The sequence below is a fragment of the Onychomys torridus genome, chromosome 8 (genome assembly GCF_903995425.1).
Source record: "Onychomys torridus chromosome 8, mOncTor1.1, whole genome shotgun sequence".
In the NCBI taxonomy this organism is placed as follows: domain Eukaryota; kingdom Metazoa; phylum Chordata; class Mammalia; order Rodentia; family Cricetidae; genus Onychomys; species Onychomys torridus.
Genome location: NC_050450.1, coordinates 46,777,488 through 46,795,674, shown reverse-complemented (window position 1 = coordinate 46,795,674; position 18,187 = coordinate 46,777,488). Strand labels below are relative to the sequence as shown.

General features: G+C 46.0%; 2 protein-coding genes across 2 annotated transcripts; both read left to right on the top strand.

The window, feature by feature from the left end:
- Nucleotides 1-2,080: 2,080 nt before the first annotated feature.
- On the top strand, nucleotides 2,081-3,052 carry LOC118588666 (olfactory receptor 11L1). The gene has a single exon (XM_036195232.1). The coding sequence runs from the start codon at nucleotides 2,081-2,083 to the stop codon at nucleotides 3,050-3,052; it is 972 nt and encodes a 323-aa protein (XP_036051125.1).
- A 9,383-nt stretch (nucleotides 3,053-12,435) lies between these two features.
- Nucleotides 12,436-17,269, top strand: LOC118590418 (protein RoBo-1-like). Its single transcript, XM_036198414.1, has 6 exons — nucleotides 12,436-12,484; nucleotides 12,988-13,077; nucleotides 13,267-13,380; nucleotides 13,775-13,927; nucleotides 14,716-14,847; nucleotides 17,073-17,269. The coding sequence occupies exons 2-6, from the start codon at nucleotides 13,005-13,007 to the stop codon at nucleotides 17,267-17,269; spliced, it is 669 nt and encodes a 222-aa protein (XP_036054307.1). The 5' UTR covers nucleotides 12,436-12,484; nucleotides 12,988-13,004.
- The last annotated feature ends 918 nt before the right edge of the window (nucleotides 17,270-18,187 follow it).

The window sequence follows — 18,187 nt, the reverse complement described above, 5'->3', positions numbered from 1 at the left end:
CACAGCAATTGTCAACACAAACCTCGAATTTTGCTTCATGCATAGACCTGAGAGTGAAGAGCCAAGACAGGATTTAGAGTGAAGAGGAAGGGGCCTCTGGCTTCTGACCCCAGAACTACAAATAAGTAACTAGTTAGAAGGATGCAAGAAACAGAGAGATGAGCTGACTGAGAGGCATGCAGCCAGGCAGCTATGCAGATGCGGATGTGGAGGCTGGCTGGGAGCATGTGGTTATGGACATTGAGTGACCAGTGGGCCAGGAAGAGGGAGAAATCAGCTAGCTGTGAGGAGCTGAAGACAGATGAAGAGGATTAGGAATGAGGACAGATGGGGGGACAGTGGTCAGGAGGGACATGACAGGATCCCTTAAGGAGCAGAGATGAGAGGGAAGCCCTGTGGATAAAGAAAGCCGAGGACTAAGTCCCTCTGGAAAAGACCACATCTTCCAGGAAGGTGTTTGTGGCAATGAGGGAACATAAGCAATGTTTGGCAAACACTGACTTCAAGACCCTTCTCTGTGGTGGAGTGTGTCACCTAAGAGGTAAGAAGGGCCTTTGTGGGAGTGGGAAATAAATTAACAGGTCTCTCAGCTACACATACACTCACATGTGCTCACACATATACACACTCACACACATGCGCACACACACACACACACACACACACACACACACACACACACACAGTAGACTGTCAGTAAAACATTATTTAAGGAAGAGTGAATAAACTTTCCCAGGATCTCAGAGAGTGCGTTCTTTGTCCTTTTCAGACAAGAAAGGCATTTTCTTCCACATATTCATGATTTTAATAAAGTTCTGTTTTCATCACTTTCTGAGACTGTTCAATGTTATCGATGTCAAACATAAATGTATACATTTCAGGTAGGAGAATTTATTTTCGATGTGTTGCTACGAACCAGAACTCTCATCCTGCTCACCTCCCTCATTGTCCAGACAGCTTGCCTCCTTCTGTCCTTAAGTGTGTGTGCTACTTTGTGTGTGTCTTTTCCTTATGTCTTTGGATCTGAAACTTCAGAATTTCATAAAAGCCAATGAAATGGGACTCGATCTCCTCCCAGGATTTGACATATATCTTCAGCTTGTTACTTTAAATGTGGGTACAAGCTGGGTGTGGCAGTGGGCACTTGTGATCTCAGTGCATGACTGGTTGAGGGAAGCAGATGATGAATTCCAGGCCAGCCTGGACTACCTAGTAAGACCCTGTGCTCCCAAATTAAAAAGAGAAACCCAAATAAACAAAATATGTTTGTATAGTGGAAAGCTGGAATTAACACATTCGTTCCTCTGAAAACTTGCATCTGATATTAATTGTCAATTTGATATCTAGATCATCAAATGGACAAGCCTGTGGCATGTCTGGGAGGGAGTATCTAGATTATGTCAGTTAGATGAGAGGATTCCTTGACTGACAGCATTGCCTGTGATCGGGAGTTTTGGATTAAATGAAAAGGAGAAAACTTGACAGGGAGCTTAGGTCCCCCTCTCTCCTTCCTGATCGTGGATACAATGGTACCAGCTGCCTCATGTTCCTACTGCCATGCCCTCCCCACCATGCCCTCCACTTCATGCCTGCCATGCCCTCCACCATACCCTCTCCACCATGCCCTCCCCACCATTCCCTCCCCACCATGCCCTCCCCACCATGCCCTCCCCATCATGCCTGCCATGCCCTCCACCATACCCTCTCCACCATTCCCTCCCCACCATTCCCTCCCCACCATTCCCTCCCCACCATGCCCTCCCCACCATGCCCTCCCCACCATGCCCTCTCCACCATGCCCTCCCCACCAAGCCCTCCACATCATGCCTGCCATGCCCTCCCTACCATGCCCTTTCCACCATACCCTCCCCACCATGCCCTCCCCACATCTGCAAACTGTGAGCTGGCATAAACCCTTCCTCCAGGAAGTTGCATTTTGTCCAACAAGTAACCAATACACTATACAATAGTTTCAAACTACTAAAAGACTAACCTAGGGCATTCTAGACAACAGAAGTTATAAATGCTTTATGCCTTGTATATACTATGTTTTTCAAAATGTGTTCTGTCTTCACAGAAAATGGAACCCCAAAACCTGTCCAAGGTCACTGAATTTCAGCTCTTAGGATTCCAGAATCTTCTTGGGTGGCAGTCCCTCCTCTTTGCCATTTTCCTGTGCTTCTATCTCCTCACCATCACAGGCAACATGGTGATCATTGTAGTGGTGAGTGAGGACCCGCGCCTGCGCTCTCCCATGTACACTTTCCTCCAACATCTGTCCTTCCTGGAGATCTGGTACACATCTACCACAGTGCCCCTGCTGCTGGCCAACCTGGCCTCCTGGGGCCACACACTGTCCTTCCCTGCCTGCATGGCCCAGCTCTACTTCTTTGTGTTTTTTGGTGCTACTGAATGTTTCCTCCTTGCCGCAATGGCTTATGACCGGTACCTGGCCATCTGCAGCCCACTCCACTACTCCCTGCTCATGAGTCCTGACAACTGCGCTGCTCTGGTCACAGTCTCCTGGGTGACCGGGGTGGGCACGGGCTTCCTGCCTTCCTTGATGATTTCTAAGTTGGACTTCTGTGGGCCCAACCACATCAACCATTTCTTCTGCGACCTCCCTCCATTAATACAGCTGTCCTGCTCCAGTGTCTATGTGACAGAGATGGCCATCTTTGTCCTATCCATCGCTGTGCTATGCATCTGTTTCCTTCTAACCCTCCTGTCCTACGTTTTCATAGTGTCCTCCATTCTGAGAATCCCTTCCACCTCCGGCAGGATGAAGACATTTTCTACATGTGGCTCCCACCTGGCCGTGGTCACCATCTACTATGGGACCATGATCTCCATGTATGTGCGCCCAAATGCACACCTGTCACCAGAAATCAACAAGGTCATTTCGGTCTTTTACACCGTGGTCACTCCACTGCTGAACCCAGTGATCTACAGCCTGAGGAACAAAGACTTCAAGGAGGCAGTTAGAAAAGTCATGAGAATGAAGTGTGGTGTCTACAGAGCAAAAGTGAAAGGGAGTGTCCTCACTCACTAGGGACCCCGGCACACACAACACTTCCCAGCTCTGCGCTAAGGTTTGTTTCTCATTAGGCAGCCTGGGTGCAGAGGTTTCTCCAAGGTGCTATCAGACTGGCCTTTTAGACCCAAAGTCTGGTGTTATTCAGTAGCTGTACGGAGAATGAATGAATAGAAACAGAGGTTTGCAATGTCCTCTCGGTAAGAAAGCATAAGTAAGAACTCTGCAGTGCCAAGCATTTCTTTTTTATATGACTCAGAATTTTAAGGTGTTTTGATTAATGACAATCTAGAAAAGGAAGAAACAAAGAAAAAGATGCAAGGGGGGGGGGCAGAAGATTTATAAAACTTTATGTCTTGGGGTTCACGTCTTTACTCATCTTCCTGTTTTCTTAATTCAGATGAAACTTAGGAGATCTGGGTTAGTCTTGGCCAGTGGTCTGCTCATTAATCCTGCAGCTATTGTTAATCCTGTGACCTGTACCAGGTCTGTGTTACAGTCAGACATGGAAGACATTTCCTTGATGGATGCTCTGCTCTGGAAGAGAAGGGAAATGCATTAAAAAAAAAAAAAAAAAAAAGCACAAAGAAACTCTTGACTTGAGTTTGCTAGAGGTGACCACTGGGAAACAATCAAACAAGCTGGCGCTGGAGGCTGGAGATGGAAAAAAAAATCAGTACATGGGCTTAGAACAGCGAGGTTCCCAGGGCTTCAACCTCCACTTCCGGGTGAGAAGACTGGGAGGGAGGACAGAAGAAGGCAGGGAGGAACCCCACAAGTCCAGACAAGCATTTGGAGGGGCAGGGCCCGACCGTACAGGTTCAAAGTCCAGCAGAACTTTAAAATTCTGTCTAAACGATCACCAAAGGGTAGTATATATGCAACTGAATGATAAACTTTACATTAAAAAATCTCAGTGATGTTTAGCAAAAGAGACGACAACCCACCGAACTGTTAGGGCCACTGCAGCAGCTCATGTCGGGGAGGAAACGGCTTGATTTTAGGTATAATAACAGGACCCTCCAAAGGAAGTATGCTGGTGGAGAATGTGAACCAGAGAACCAAGTGGAGAAAAGGCCACGAAGGAGCTTCAGAACATGAAACATGAAGGAAAAGGAAACCTAGCCTGGAAACAGAAGTGAAGCATGCACAGGGTGGGGACGACTCCTGCAGTTCCTGCACAGACTCCTGGTAGGGATGGGAGTGGCTTTCGGCTGGCAGAAGGATGGAGTTTTCATTAAGTATCTCAGAACAGACACTGCTGCTGTTTCTCTGTGGGGTGGTGGCCTCGTTATGGGCAGGGTGACTGTGGAGGAGGGAATGAGTGGTAGGAAACACAGGCAGGGACGTCGGTGAACAGTTGTCCTGAGAAATGTGTTTTAGAAAGGTGAGAAAATTTTGTCTTACCGGAGGGACAGTTGTGTTTTTGTAAATCGTAAGGTTTTAAGCATCTGGGTACATCTAAACACTGTGGGGTAGGTCAGTTAGTACATAAAAGTATAAATGATTACTGGAAGTGCTAACCAGAGCCCAAGATACAGCAAATGTGGACTGTGGGCAAATGTGGACATGCTTTATTTACTGTAGGATGTGTGGTGGGGGTGAGAGGTCATTCAGCACCATTTCATGGAAATGGAGAGGGGATTCGCTTATATTTCTGGAAAGGGATCAGTAAAAAGCAGAGGATCTGAATTTGAAGAACATGGAGACAGCATGTAAGAGAAAGAGGGCCAATAGATGGGCAATTATCCCTCCTGAGGGAGAGTGAGCTATGTGCTAAGACAAAACCAGGTTAAAGAAATTGTTTTCCAAGGGACTGGAATTAGTGAGCAGAGTATCCTAAATGAAGCATTAAACAGCATGGGCTATAATGTGAAGTGACCTAGAGAACACAGGTGTTAATGGTTTCACAGGGCATGGTTTATACTAAGCTTTCACTAGGCAAAGTGGTTGGGTGTGTAAATCTGAAGCTAGGCCCCCTGAGCAGGAAGCCTGAGCTGCATGATTTATATATATATATATATATATATAGACAAGATCTCATGTTGTATTTCAAGGTCTGAAACTTAGTATATATCCCAGGCTGGCCTTAAATTCTGACCACTCCTATGAAGAAGTCAACCTGAGAGAGAGGGTCAACTCTTTCCAAAGGAAAGTTTTTACTGTTCCCTTTCCCCAAAGTGTTCTTAGGCCCCCATCATTCCACTTCATATCAATGTCTTACTACTTCTCATGGACATTTCCTGTCCACATAACTTCGTGGATCCTGCAGTCATCTCTGTGGTTTTCTATTCTTCTGGCCCCATGAGAAAAAAAAAAACAAAACAACTTCTACAATAATCTCTGTTGAAATCTTTGGGGGAGCAGCCTGGTTTTGATTAAATTCTACTTACCTCTGTATATATCAACTCACACTTACTCTTAAATAAAAATCCAGCCTCACATCAAGGACACATTTTGTACTGACCACTGACAACATGTGGATACAGAAAATGTGACAATTTAATAACAGTTGTTACTGGAACCATCAAAAATATATCTGTAAACAATTACATTGCAATCATGGAAGAGGTGGAGGGGAGCCAATGTCTGAGGTGTATTCCCGAGGAACATTCTGATCCAGTAGTAATTATGTGATTCTCTCAGAAATCTCAGTGAGATCATGACATGGAAAGAAGTTTCTTTATTTTGGGCTCCCTGTTCTTATATATAAATTGTAGCTCAAGTCCTGACCATGGGCCAGGCAGGACTGGAAAAAACTCCAGCTACAATAAATGAAGACTTATTATAAAGATGTAAACACAATCAGTTTGAATGGTTGGGATGAGTTGACTGATCAAATAATAAATTAGAAGTCTACTAAATATTCTCCAGCTTAGAATGGAGATAGGCTATGTGTGTATGTGTACACGCATGTGTGTACTTGTGTGTGTCTGTGTGCACTCGCACACACACTTATGAATGGAAGTCTGTCTCTTGTGATCCTTTGTACTTCTCAAGGTGAAAAGTGAGTGCATGGGAGAGGCTCTTCCAGGCATTGGACAGAATGGAGAACCAGCAGGGTTTGTTGTATGTCTGTTAGATTTTTTAACCAGAAAATACTTTCTGCAAACCACATAATGAATAGGGTAAATGACTGATGCCTGCGTACTGAAGAAATAGATGGATTCAGTACAGGCAGGTCCAGTCCCCTCCTTCCAGGCTGAGCAAAGTGTCCCCACATATGCCCCAGGCTCCAAACAGCCAGCTCATGCACTAAGGACAGGTCCGGGTCCCACTGCCAGGGTGCCTCCCAAACAGTTCAAGCTATTCAATTGTCTCACTTATCCAGAGGGCCTGCTCCAGCTGGGGGCTCCAAAGCCTTTGGCTCATAATTCATATGCTTCCATTTGTTTGGCTATTTGTCCCTGTGAATCCCCAGGGGAGTCTTGGCCCTGGAGGAGATGGGAATGGAGGGGAGGGGCTGGGGGGCAGGTGGGGGCAGGGCGGGAGGGGGGGAGGACATGGGAACCCCTGGCTGATGTGTAAAATTAAAACACAAATATAATAAATTAAAAAAATAAAAAATAAAAAAAAGAAATAGATGTTTCCATAGTCTTACAAAGAAAGAAAGTTCACATCTGTTATTCAGATGCATGATTGGCATAAATTGCTAGCAAAAATGCCAAACTGTCCATCTGCAAGTGATCAAAAAGCTTAAGCCAATGTTTTATTATTCTGTTTCGTTGACAGCGTTTCTTAAGGCATTCAACACACCAGCATGTTCTGTACTCTGAGCATCTACTTTCCACCACCACCCCCTCCCCTGTCACTGCCCTGCCGCTCCCACTAGGCCCCTTTGCTCCTTCAAGTTTTCAGTTCTCCTTTCCTGTCATTTGCATGTATATCATTTTACTTATGTACCTATAAAGATTAGGAACAACAAATGGGAGAAAAGGGGAGACCTGTCTGATATCGCCTTAATTTGCTGAGTACTGCATTGCATCACTCTTTGGTCTTTGTGGCTGAAAACATTGTGTGGACAAGGGTGGTGTTTTTCTTTATCCTTGAACTCAAGTTTATACAGAGGATCTGCTGTTAGTGAGCAAAACCGACACCTTCTAGAGTATAATTGGTCCCTGCCTTGCTCGTCTTTCAGTTTCTGAGAGCAAAGGGTGGTTCAGCACACATCTGTAGGTAAGTGTCCCATGTCTGTGTCAATGTTAATGTGGAGGGTGCTGGAAAACAAAGAGGCAGGTGATTTGGGCAAGTGGTCTTTACCCCAGAATTCCCACTTGGCCTGATCTTCAAGATCAGGATCTGCCAGCTCTGGATCTGCCCCCACGGCCTCCTATCACACTGTAGCCACCCACCTCATGCCCAGGTACAGAAGTCACTTACTTCACCTGTGGTGGTGAAGGCCACCCTTCCTTTCCTTTTGCTTATCTCTGGTGGCTCGGAGATACTTACAAACACTTGTTACGTGACTGCCCTCACTCGGCCTGGCTCAGGGACTTCTTGGGGGTGGGGGCATGGACATGATGTCCTTCTTGGGAAGAAGGAGTGTGCTGTGTCTCCTGCCCTTTCGAGTCCTCCACTGGACCCCCTACCGGGAGGTTTTAGTACAGAGGCCCTGTGTCTCAGCCTTCTCTGTCCTTTCTAGCAGCCTTTCCCCTGGAACATCCCAGGCCCGCCCTGGCCTCCAAGGGCTTGTGTCGGCTGGTGCAGTAGGGTTCTCTTAATTATGAGCTTGGTCAGTGATGGGCAGTGGCAGGGACTCCTGGCTTCCCTCTCCTGTCAGTGGATGTTTGTCTGTCCAGGGTGAGAAAGGACCCTCCCTCATGCCTCCTGGTATGATTATTCAGCAGGAGACTTCCTACTCAGTCCTCTCATTTCTGTTCTTCGAGAAGAAGGTGTGTTCCCATTCATTGCTGCCTAACAGGGAAGGCGCACAGTAGGTGCTACATAAATGATCTTAGTTAGGACAGCCATCACTCTGAGAACTTCAGCAAGCTAGGCATCATTTGCTGTTAAGTGTCTCCTTTCCTATAACTTGTGTAAGCCTCACAACCACCCATGAAGGACTTGAAGCTTTTGAGGAAACGGAGTCACAGAGAACCTGAATCATGGTGTGAAGGTTACACCACAGAACTAGAAAGTAAACCCTGATGGTCTGAGTCAAGAGAACCTCATGCTGGGGAGCCAAGTGCTCTCTGGACCCTCAAAACTGTGTACTTGGGGGGTTGTCAGCAAAAATCTCACTCAGGCTTTCTTCCCATCAGCCGGGAGCAGACACAAAGCTTCTAGAACAAACCTCTGTGCCTCCAAGGCATCCCAAGTGATTCCAGAAAACTAACATGGCGAAGCCCCCTCAGCTGCTCCACATTACCATCACAAGACGATACCACAACATGCCTGAATGAAAGGATTTTCATCTCCATGCAGCTGAACCTCTGCATCAACTTCCCTGTGGGGTGCTCAGGTGGGCAGCCTGCACCTGAACCCTAGAGCATCCCAAGGTCTCATCAGGAAGCAAATACTCTACAGCAAATGAAATACTGCTTGGTCTTTCAGAGGAGAGAACATACATGGAGGCAGTTGGAGAGAGAGCTGTGAGTCATCGATGAGTTCAGGACCCACTGTGATCCTCACTAAGAGTGGGCTCAGGTCTTCTCCCTGCTTTACAGGTGGGAGAGTGGAGAGAGGCAGAGTTGTGGGTGATGTTAAAGGGAAAAGATTATTTGGTGTGGCTGGAGATGGTAAGACTCCATTCAAGGGAGGCAAGGTGGCGTCAAGTGTCTTGCTGTAGTTGAAAGAGTGTCAATGAGTTCTAAGTCCAGCACAGACAGCCAAGGCGAAATTTAGAGCAGATGCACAGGTCAGAGGATGGGAACTCCAGTGCTAAAGGGGAATTCTGGGTTTCCAACTCAACAGGATTCTTGCTGAAACCAGTTGGGTGATGAGACTTATTGCCTAGGTGTCTTCATTGGGTTTCTTTTCTCCTCCAATTAAAGAATTACAGGGCGGGAAATGTCTCGGATATAGTAGGCAGCAACAGGTATCAAGTTTTATTAAAAGTGAAGGAGTTCACACAGCAAGGCACACGGAGAGAAAGAAATCCTTGCGGAGAACAGAGGGGACTGTGTCCACCCACTCACACCGCTATATGGAAGGCTGGGGATTTTAAGTGTTTTGAGTGGCCTGGGATAGGTCTCCTTCCTCTACCTTTGGGTTGGTCAGCGTAAACAAAGAAAGAAGGGCTCAAAGACCCACAGCTCAGAACCAGCCTTGAACCAGTCACCTGGAAGGGAGCCCTGATGGAGAAAAGCCCCCTAGGCTGTTGTCTCTGGATAGGAAGAGGAGGAAAAGGCCAGAAGCTCGCCATCTTCATTATCTGTCCTGGTCCTTCTCTCTCCCTGTCTGTCTGTCAGGGGGTCTGTCTGGCTCCTGATCCTTCAAAACCTCACCTCGGATGTGGAGGAGAATGGAGAGCTCATCAGCAATGGAGAGCTCTGGGTCTGAGCCAGATTATGGATGGCTTGTTAATGGAGGGGAAGTCACAGAGTCGGGGGAGGGGGTGCGGGGATCAAGCTAGTCACATCACATCCCCAACCATGGAAAAGAAAGAATAAATTCACCCTTACCTGCTTGCTTTTTCTATTCAGCTGTGTTTCTCAATGTTTATACTCTTCAGGACCCAATGGGTCAGAAATGGCACCTCTCACATTGGGCTGGGTCTTCCTATGTCAGCGCCCCTCACAGAAATGCCCACGGGCCAATCTGACATAATTCCTCATAAAAACTCTCTTCTCAGGAGATTCCAGGTTGTGTTTATTGGTAAGTAAAGCTAACCAGCACAACTGGGCTCCATACTAACAAACGTGGCTGTGTTAACTGTGAGAGCCTCAATGAGATGAGAGCTCTGGGGAGATGGAGTTTTGTGACCAAGAACAGCACAGCCGCTTGGAGAGCAAGCAGCTTGGGTCCCTCTCAGGACTGTGCCCAGGAGCCAGACCATAGGAGGACAGCTACTCTCTCCTGAGAAGTGTCTTTATCTGGGATATCAGGCAGAATGTTGTTTCTGGTCCCAAGAATGACACAGAACTGTGAGCCCTTAATGAAGCAAGTGGAACCCAAATGATGTGTGTGTGATACACGTCAGAGAGAGCGAAGCCTCTAGTTTTTTCTTTTTTTCTTTGTTTTCAAGAAGGGGTTTCTCTGTGTAGCTTTGGAACCTGTCTTAGAACTCACTCTGTAGACCAGGCTGGCTTCAGATTCACAAAGATCCACCTGCCTCTGCCTCCTGAGTGCTGGGACTAAAAGTGAGGGCCACCACTGGCTGGCCCTGCCTCTAGGTTTTTTTTTTTTTTTTTTTCTATGTATCATATCTATTCTTCTTTGGGCCCAAGAGGGTAACTATAAGTGTTACATCTCCGAGGGGAAAGATATCCTGACAGTCCAGAACCAAGGACTACCACAAAGACACACTGCACAACAAACCTCACACAAGATATTTATTGGGAAAGACACAAAAAGGTGGGTGCCTCTGCAGGGGTGAGAAGCAGGGGGAAATGAGCAGAGGGCTTTCTATAGGGTTTCTTGTGAGGAGTGGCAGAGCTTTCCAGGGTGGCCTGGGATTGGTGAGATTCTGTGGCCTGAACCTGGGGCAAGCTCAGGAATTGGTGAGATTTTGTTCCCAGGGATTGGTGGGAATCTTTTCCTTGGCCCTGGTCTTGGGGTCAAGTCAACGTGTTCTTTCCTTGGCCCTACAGTATTCATCCCAGAAGCTCTGTCATAAGCAAGCAAACTCTCTGAGACCTTAACTTGGGAACAGAAAGTTGTCGGAGTTGTGGTGTTTGGTAGATAGGGGCCATGCTCCATTCTCCATGGATGAACGACAGTGGCTTCAGTTTGCTGCTGTTCTGCTCAGCAGTGTCCAGGCCAGCACATCACTCAGCATGTAACTTGGAAATCTGGCCTCTTGGCTCACAGCCTATTTGCGGTAATCATCCTTATCTATCCTCCTCAGCTAATTTGGAACTCAGAAAAGTACTGGTTACATAAAGTGGGGTTTATTAAGCTGAATCAATAAGAAACCATAAAGTACAGTCTTTGGCTATGACTTTGACCCTGAGAGAGAGGACAAGGACAAGTGTGATAGCATGGGGGTATGTGGGAGTTGAGGACACATTATGAAATGCCACAAGGCATGGATACTGGATTCCTTCTTAGGAAGGCAAGATTCAAACTAACTCTTTGAAAAGGCCTTGGTTATATTTTGGGAGAATGTGCAGCATGTCTTGGCTGCCATCTTATATTGAACAATGGTTCACTCTCTAACCAGGAACTGAGGTAGACGTCATTACTAGGAACCCATGATATCTTCACTCGACATGACAGGTCTCCTCCAGCTCATGTTTCTATGTCTCCTGAAATGTTTTGTCAACTTACACTGAACAACAGGAACAAATTCATCACCATTTCAGGCCTGTCTAGAAATTCCAGGCAAGTCTCTGCTAGTTTTTGTGACTATCTGGGTGTCTTTCCTCACCCCTTTATCTCTGTGACTGTCAGGTGTCCTTCCTCATATTTTCATCTCTGTGACAGTTAGGGTGTCCTTTCTCATCCCGTCATCTCTGTGACTGCCAGGGGTCCTTCCTCATCTTTTCAATGGTCCCTGTGAACATTAGGGTGTCCTTCCTCATCCCTTCTACACTTCAGCCTCTGAGGCATCCCTATCCCTTCCCTGTAACCCACACCTTCTTCAACTCTCTGCATACTGGCTTCCCAAGGGAGTGTCTCTCTGCCCTCGGCACCTGAATTTTGAGAGAACATGCCCAAGGACTGGATAATTAGAGGAGGCCAGAGGAAGACTGATCCCTTTAGCTTAACCTTTCTCTCCTTTGCAAATAAGAAGGCTGGTGAGCTATGCCCTAACAAGAGGCTGGTGTAAAAATAGACGGAAAAAGTGAATTGTAGAGGAACACACCCAGTTCCTTCTAGGTAGAGAAGTAAATAGATCCCATGGTCTGACTCTAGGGAAAAAAATGAAGGTTTGGAAGAGGGAATACTAGGAACTTGCCCCAAGGAAAAGTGGAGGATGGTTGCTACATGCTGTGGGCCAGCGTCCTATCCTTTTTGACTTTTGAGTGCTCCAAACTTTTCTGTAGCTCACCTCGGGCACAGAGGCATTATAACCTGCCCCACCCCTTCCCTACCAACAGGAAGCCAAAGAAGTATTGTTCTCACAGTTTCTGTTTCTCTCTCTAGAAGACCAGGAAGTTTAATGCACTTGGCTTCATATCAAGATACTATTACAGTGCCTTAATTGCCAGGCACGCTCTGCTGGGCTATAAAGATCAGAGACAGTGAGGGCAGAGAAAGTATTCCTTTCTTCCTTTCTCTGGTGAGATCACTGGCCATCCTCTCCATCTCAAGGCAGTCCTTTCAGAAGAGCAGGACTACTTCTTGGTGAGCATTTCCAGTGTGGGCTGTGATAGAGGCCAGTTGTTAGGGGGAAGGTGACTTGGGATATGATGAATCTTTAGTTAAGGGGCAGATTGCTCTGGAGTACCATTGCCCAGAACTTTCTAACACATAGAGAGCCTCCACCTGCTCTCCAGAGGAGCTGTTTCTTGACTCAGCCATTTCAGCTGTGGAAGGAGATCTAATGCTCTTCAAACTCATTCAAGAAGAATCTCTCCTGAGTGACATTCCTTCCCCGGGAAGGAAGACCCCTCCCCACCCCCCATGCCTTAATAGAGGGTGGGTATTTTTTCTAGTTTTTATCCTTCCAAATGGCCATATCTAGCATAAAGTCGGTGTCTGATAAATTTTGGCTTTCAGAAAGAATGAACAAATGAATGATTGAATGGCTACTTGGCCACACAACACAGTCTGGTGTATGGATTGCTGAATTACAGGTCTGAACCCCATAGCTCTGACCCCACTGTCCTCTCTTGTATCTCATGCAGTGTTCACAGAAGTCACCATGGCCTGGTCCTGCAGCCTGAAGAGCCTCCTTACAGTCTTTGTCTTCACTGTCTTCTCTGTCAGCTCTGTGGGTAAGAGTACATGCAGCATTCCTTTCTCCTAAAGAAGGGGGAGGTGAGCAGTCAGAGCCTTGGGGAGGCAACCAACCACATGAGATTCCAGTGATCTGTCTAGCCCCTTATGGCTTCTTGGTTCCTAGGAAACATCAACTACAAAGCTCTGGGATTACCTTTCAAATGATGTCCATTTCCTCCTTGCAGAGAGTTACCAGTGTATAGAACATTTATGTACAAGTTTGTCGTGTCCTTCGACCACAAGTGTTTGTTCAACCACTAAAGGCTGCTTCAACCAGATGCAGAAATTTGATACACCATGTAAGTCAACCCTCATACCTTGAACATCCTCTAGGTTATCTTCCTTCCTTTCCAGTATGAGACTGGGAGCCTGGGGTTCTGGGAGGTGGTGGAGATGGAGCATGTGCTTGTTGTAGGACCTAGATTCTACATGGTGAGGACCATTCAGGTGTGACTCCATTCTTACTTTCATAGTGTCGGTGATCAAACTTGGGGCATCATGCATGCTAAGCAAGTACTCTACCACCGGTCACTCCCTTTGAGCAAATGGTCCCTCTGTTGGCTCATTCTCTGAAACAGACCATTGCAGACCATTCTTGGAGAAGTGCAGTGCTCAAGGCAGAGGGGATGAAGGGGCAGGTTCTTTACCGCTAACTCATGAGGAAAATGTACTTGGTGGTTCAATTTTCTGCAGCTACAATTACAGACCACATGTTGAAGGAAAAAGGGTGTTACACAGACACGTGCAGTGCAATGACATTCTCAGCAACACTGGGGGATCAACGGAGATTTATCTATGAGAACAGGTGCTGCACATCTGAGAAATGCAACCAAGAGGACATAACTCGTGAGTACAGGTCCTGTCTGTGCCCCGCCACCTGCTCAGGGCTCCTCTGCCTTTCCAGGAGTCCATCTCTCTGCTGACGGGCTGCAGCCCTGACACTTGCCTTCCCCTTTTGCTTGAAGTTTTCATTTGTAAGGGTCTGGGGTGCATACAAGCCCCTCTCTTGAGTAAGTGTGTACACACTTGCATACAGACTGACGGCTCGGCAGCAGTAACTGGTCCTGGGTCTACTCTCTAAGTAGGTTCAATGAATCTGTAGGTTCAAATGCTTTGGTCTGCTTCTCCAGTTGAGAGAATTTCCTCATCTATTTTATTCCTCATCTTGGATTTTTGTGTTGTTGAGATGGAGTCTTGCATGCATCCAGGTTTGAGTTGTATTACTAAGATCAAGCAATCCTCCTGCCTCAGCCTCCAAAGTTGGAGTCGCTGGGAGTACAGATGTATGTGACCATACCTGGCTCATTCCTCACTCTAGAAACAGCATCCTCTTAGAAAAGGGATGATCTCTTCTCTAATTATCTAGGCTTTTTTCTTCAGGGCAGGGAACAGAGTAACTGAGGAAGGTGAGGACACCATGGATCTCTATGCTGCCTGCCCTTCCTTCCCTGCTCTCACACACCAGTGCCTTTCCCCCGCACCGCCTTCCAGCTCATCTTGGTTGCAATGCTTTTTGGTAGAATCATGAAAAAAAAAAAAAAAAAAAACTAATTTAGATGAGTAGTGGATAGACACATTCTCAGCTATTTCTTCTGCCTATTCTCCAAGATGAACACTTTTGTCTCTTCATTCAGCGCCTTCGTCTTCTGAACCCAATGGTGTGGAATGTGCTGCCTGCTACAACGAGAAAGAGAAGTCATGCTCCTCAGTTACCACCCTGAAGTGCACAGGGAGTGAGAAAAAGTGTATCGAGGTTACCGGCACGGGTACGAGTATTTCCTCGAACATTTTTACGTATATCCTCTTGTTTTCTTCTTATCAGTGTTTGTTTAAGGTGTGGGTGTCCACAATTTACTTCTGTGGATCTGAAGCTTAGCAGCTGAAAATAGCAAACATTCATTACATCCCAGTTTCTGCAGGTCTATCTAGAATCTGAGCCCAGCACTGCCACTGATTCTGTCTCAGAGTGTCTCCCGGGACTGTGTGCAGCTGTCAGCCAGGGCTGTGGTCCTTCAGATGAAGGATCTGCTTTCTAGTTCACTAATAATTTTGGTGGTTTCAGTTCCTCTTCATGCGGTGGCCTCATGACATATCAGCTGACTTCCCTCCAAGCTAATGATGAGACAGAGAGGCACAGACTGAAAAGGGGAGCTGTAGGTTTTAACTGTCTAATCTCTGAAGTGACATATCATTTCTGCCCCTATTTGTTTTCTTAAATCTTTTAAATTTAAAGCTTTATTATAAAGAACTTACAAAAAAACAAACAAACAAACAAACAAAAACATCATGTAGTGAGATTAGCCAGATCCAAAGATTACACAGCTCAATGACCTTCTATACAGTTACATTAGCCACCCTGAAGCTGTGGATATTTAGACTGACTTTTACATTTTCACTATCAACTATAGTTGTATGCACTTATCCACCATATGCGCGCGCGCGTGCGCGCGCGCGCACACACACACACACACACACACACACACACACACACACACACCTCAAGCAAACAAACAGAAACAACAACAAAATCCAGGACAAAATCAAAACTAGAAAAGCAATTTGCTCCATATCCTGTCATGGCTCATGGGTCCATTACCTGTATTCCATCCTTTCTTATCACCTAATGCTATAGACCCCTCTCAAGAGTCTTATCTTGTCCCTCTTAACCATTGTATCTTATTGACCCCACAGACCAATCCTGATACGACCTGAGTGGGTCTTACAGAAGGCCACTCTGTCAGGAGCTGGAGTGAGTTGGGAGAGGAAGTCATCTTAGAAGGTGTTTTCCACACAGAGCAAAGGGCAATGTGGAGCCAAGCATTTGGTTAGCTCTCCAAGGTCTGGAGGCAGCCATTTGTTGGCAGTTGAAGAAAGAGTGTGTGTGTTTGGAGGGGGTAATAGAAGGAAAAACAAGTGTTTGCACCTGCCTTGCTGTGATGCCCTGTAATAGTACCTTGGCTCACTGGCAACACAGAGGTGATTTCTTTTCTGGATGTCACATAGTTAATCTCTTGAGTGTTTCTTAGTGTCACTGTGAGTTTAGTAAAAGTTTTATAATTTTCCAGCATGAGACGGGCTATATGTTTGTTGTGTAGGGTGCACGCATCATTAAGGTAAGAATTAAAAACAAAAAAAACAAAACAAAAACCAAAAAACAACCGTTGGGTTTGCTCTGTGTGTCTACATAACCAGAGGGGAACAGTGGTAACTCTTTACTGATCAACATGTGAAATGTTTCATGTGGGACTGAGAACTTGAAGGCAAGCCAGACCTTCTATTTGGAAGCATTCTGGAGAAGGGTCTAGGGTGAGTAGGGGAGAGGACCTTTGTCTAGATGAGTTGAGATAAGTGAAGCACACACGTGAGTGAGGAGAGAAGAGAAAAGAGGAGAGACCTGTGCAACATGGCGCCGGCTTTTTAAAGAGTGGGCTGCGCATGCATACAGGACCGCATGTGGCTACTCTACGCATGTGCATAGATTACATGGCCTCGCGCACTTTACGCAACCATGTAAAGCCACGGATCCTAGTCACACAGAATACAGGGGTGGAGTGAAGCCATCCGTAGCAGGACAGCCTTCTACTTCAATTTTACATGGGAAATGTGGAGATACGTTCCCACAGTATTAGCCTTCCATGGAACTCAGAGGTCTTGGGAGAAGGATTCCAGCTTGAGGGGATCTGCAATATTTCTCTCTATTTTCCATTGCTAAGTTGGGATGAAGCACAGATGCAATTTAAAATTTAGCCGAACATGCGAGGTCCTTCAGCTGGTGTCCTTCCTGAATAAAAGTGGTCTGACCCCCAGTGTCGTTACTCATGCCTTAAACCGAGGCTCAGCTGATGGTGCATGGAGCCTTCTTCATGGTTGTCACCGGAACAGAGGCTCCTTACTTAAGATCATTCTGGACAAATTCCTTCTCCAGGGGATTTGGGTGATGAGGAGAAATAAGAGGAGAGTGAGAATACTAACTTCTGGATCTTCCTTTTAGCGGTTGAAACTTCCACTTTAAGGCTGTACGGGAAAGGCTGTGCAACTGAGAACGCCTGCAATCTGAAAACGAATGTCCTCAATGGCATACAAATCCAAGCCTCATGCATCTCACCCGTTTCAAACCATGGAAACCCTGCCCTCAAATCCATTTCATCAGCTCCCATTATTCTGCTCTTGCTGAAAGTCCTGCTTTGATCATCCACGAACTGGCAATCTCACAATCCTATGCGTATGGACTCGTTGGCATGTTTGGGTGACTATTTCCAAAACACAGAGCAAATAAAAACTAGTGATTACTTCTTGGTTCTTTATGTGAAAACTTATATCTACTTTTGTCTTATCAGACAAAACCACTAGAAGAAAACATTTGTGTGTATGTATATGCATGTGTGTGCACATCTATACATGTATGTATGTAATGCTGGAGACAGCCCTGGACTTCATGCTTGCAAGGAAGTATGGTGCTATTGAGACACATTTCTAGACCAAGGAAAACACTTTTTGGCATAGCCTAAGTGTTGGTTCTTAGTCAGGGTTTCTAAGAACTTGTGTAGGAAAGGGTTTATTTCAGCTTATAACTCAGACCACACACTTCATTGCTCTTTCATAATTCGAATAAAAAGAGTTAACCCAAATGTGCTGGTTTTTTGTTGTTGTTGTTGTTGTTTTTTGTTTTTTTGGTTTTTTTTTTTTTTTTTTTTTTTTTGTTTTTTTGTTTTTTTTTTTTTTTTTTGTCAACTTGACACAAACCTAGACATATCTGGAGAAAGAGAATTCCAACGAGGAATTGTCTCTATCAGATTGACCTGTAGGCAAGTCTATGGAGTCATTTTCTTGAGTAATAATTGATGTGGGAGGGCCCAGTTAACTGAGGACAGTACCACCTTTGGGCAGGCGGCTATGGGTCATATAAGGAAGCAGGCTGAGCAAACCACAGAGAGAAAGTTAACTTCCGCTTAAGTTCCTGCCTCTAGGTTCCTGCTTAAGTTCTTGCTCTGACTTCCCTCAATGGGGTACGTCCCTGAGGAGCCAAGTGTTCTCTGAACTCTTAACACCATGCCTCCCAGCTGGCTCAGTATCATTCTGAGGGAAGAAGGACCAATATTACTGCCA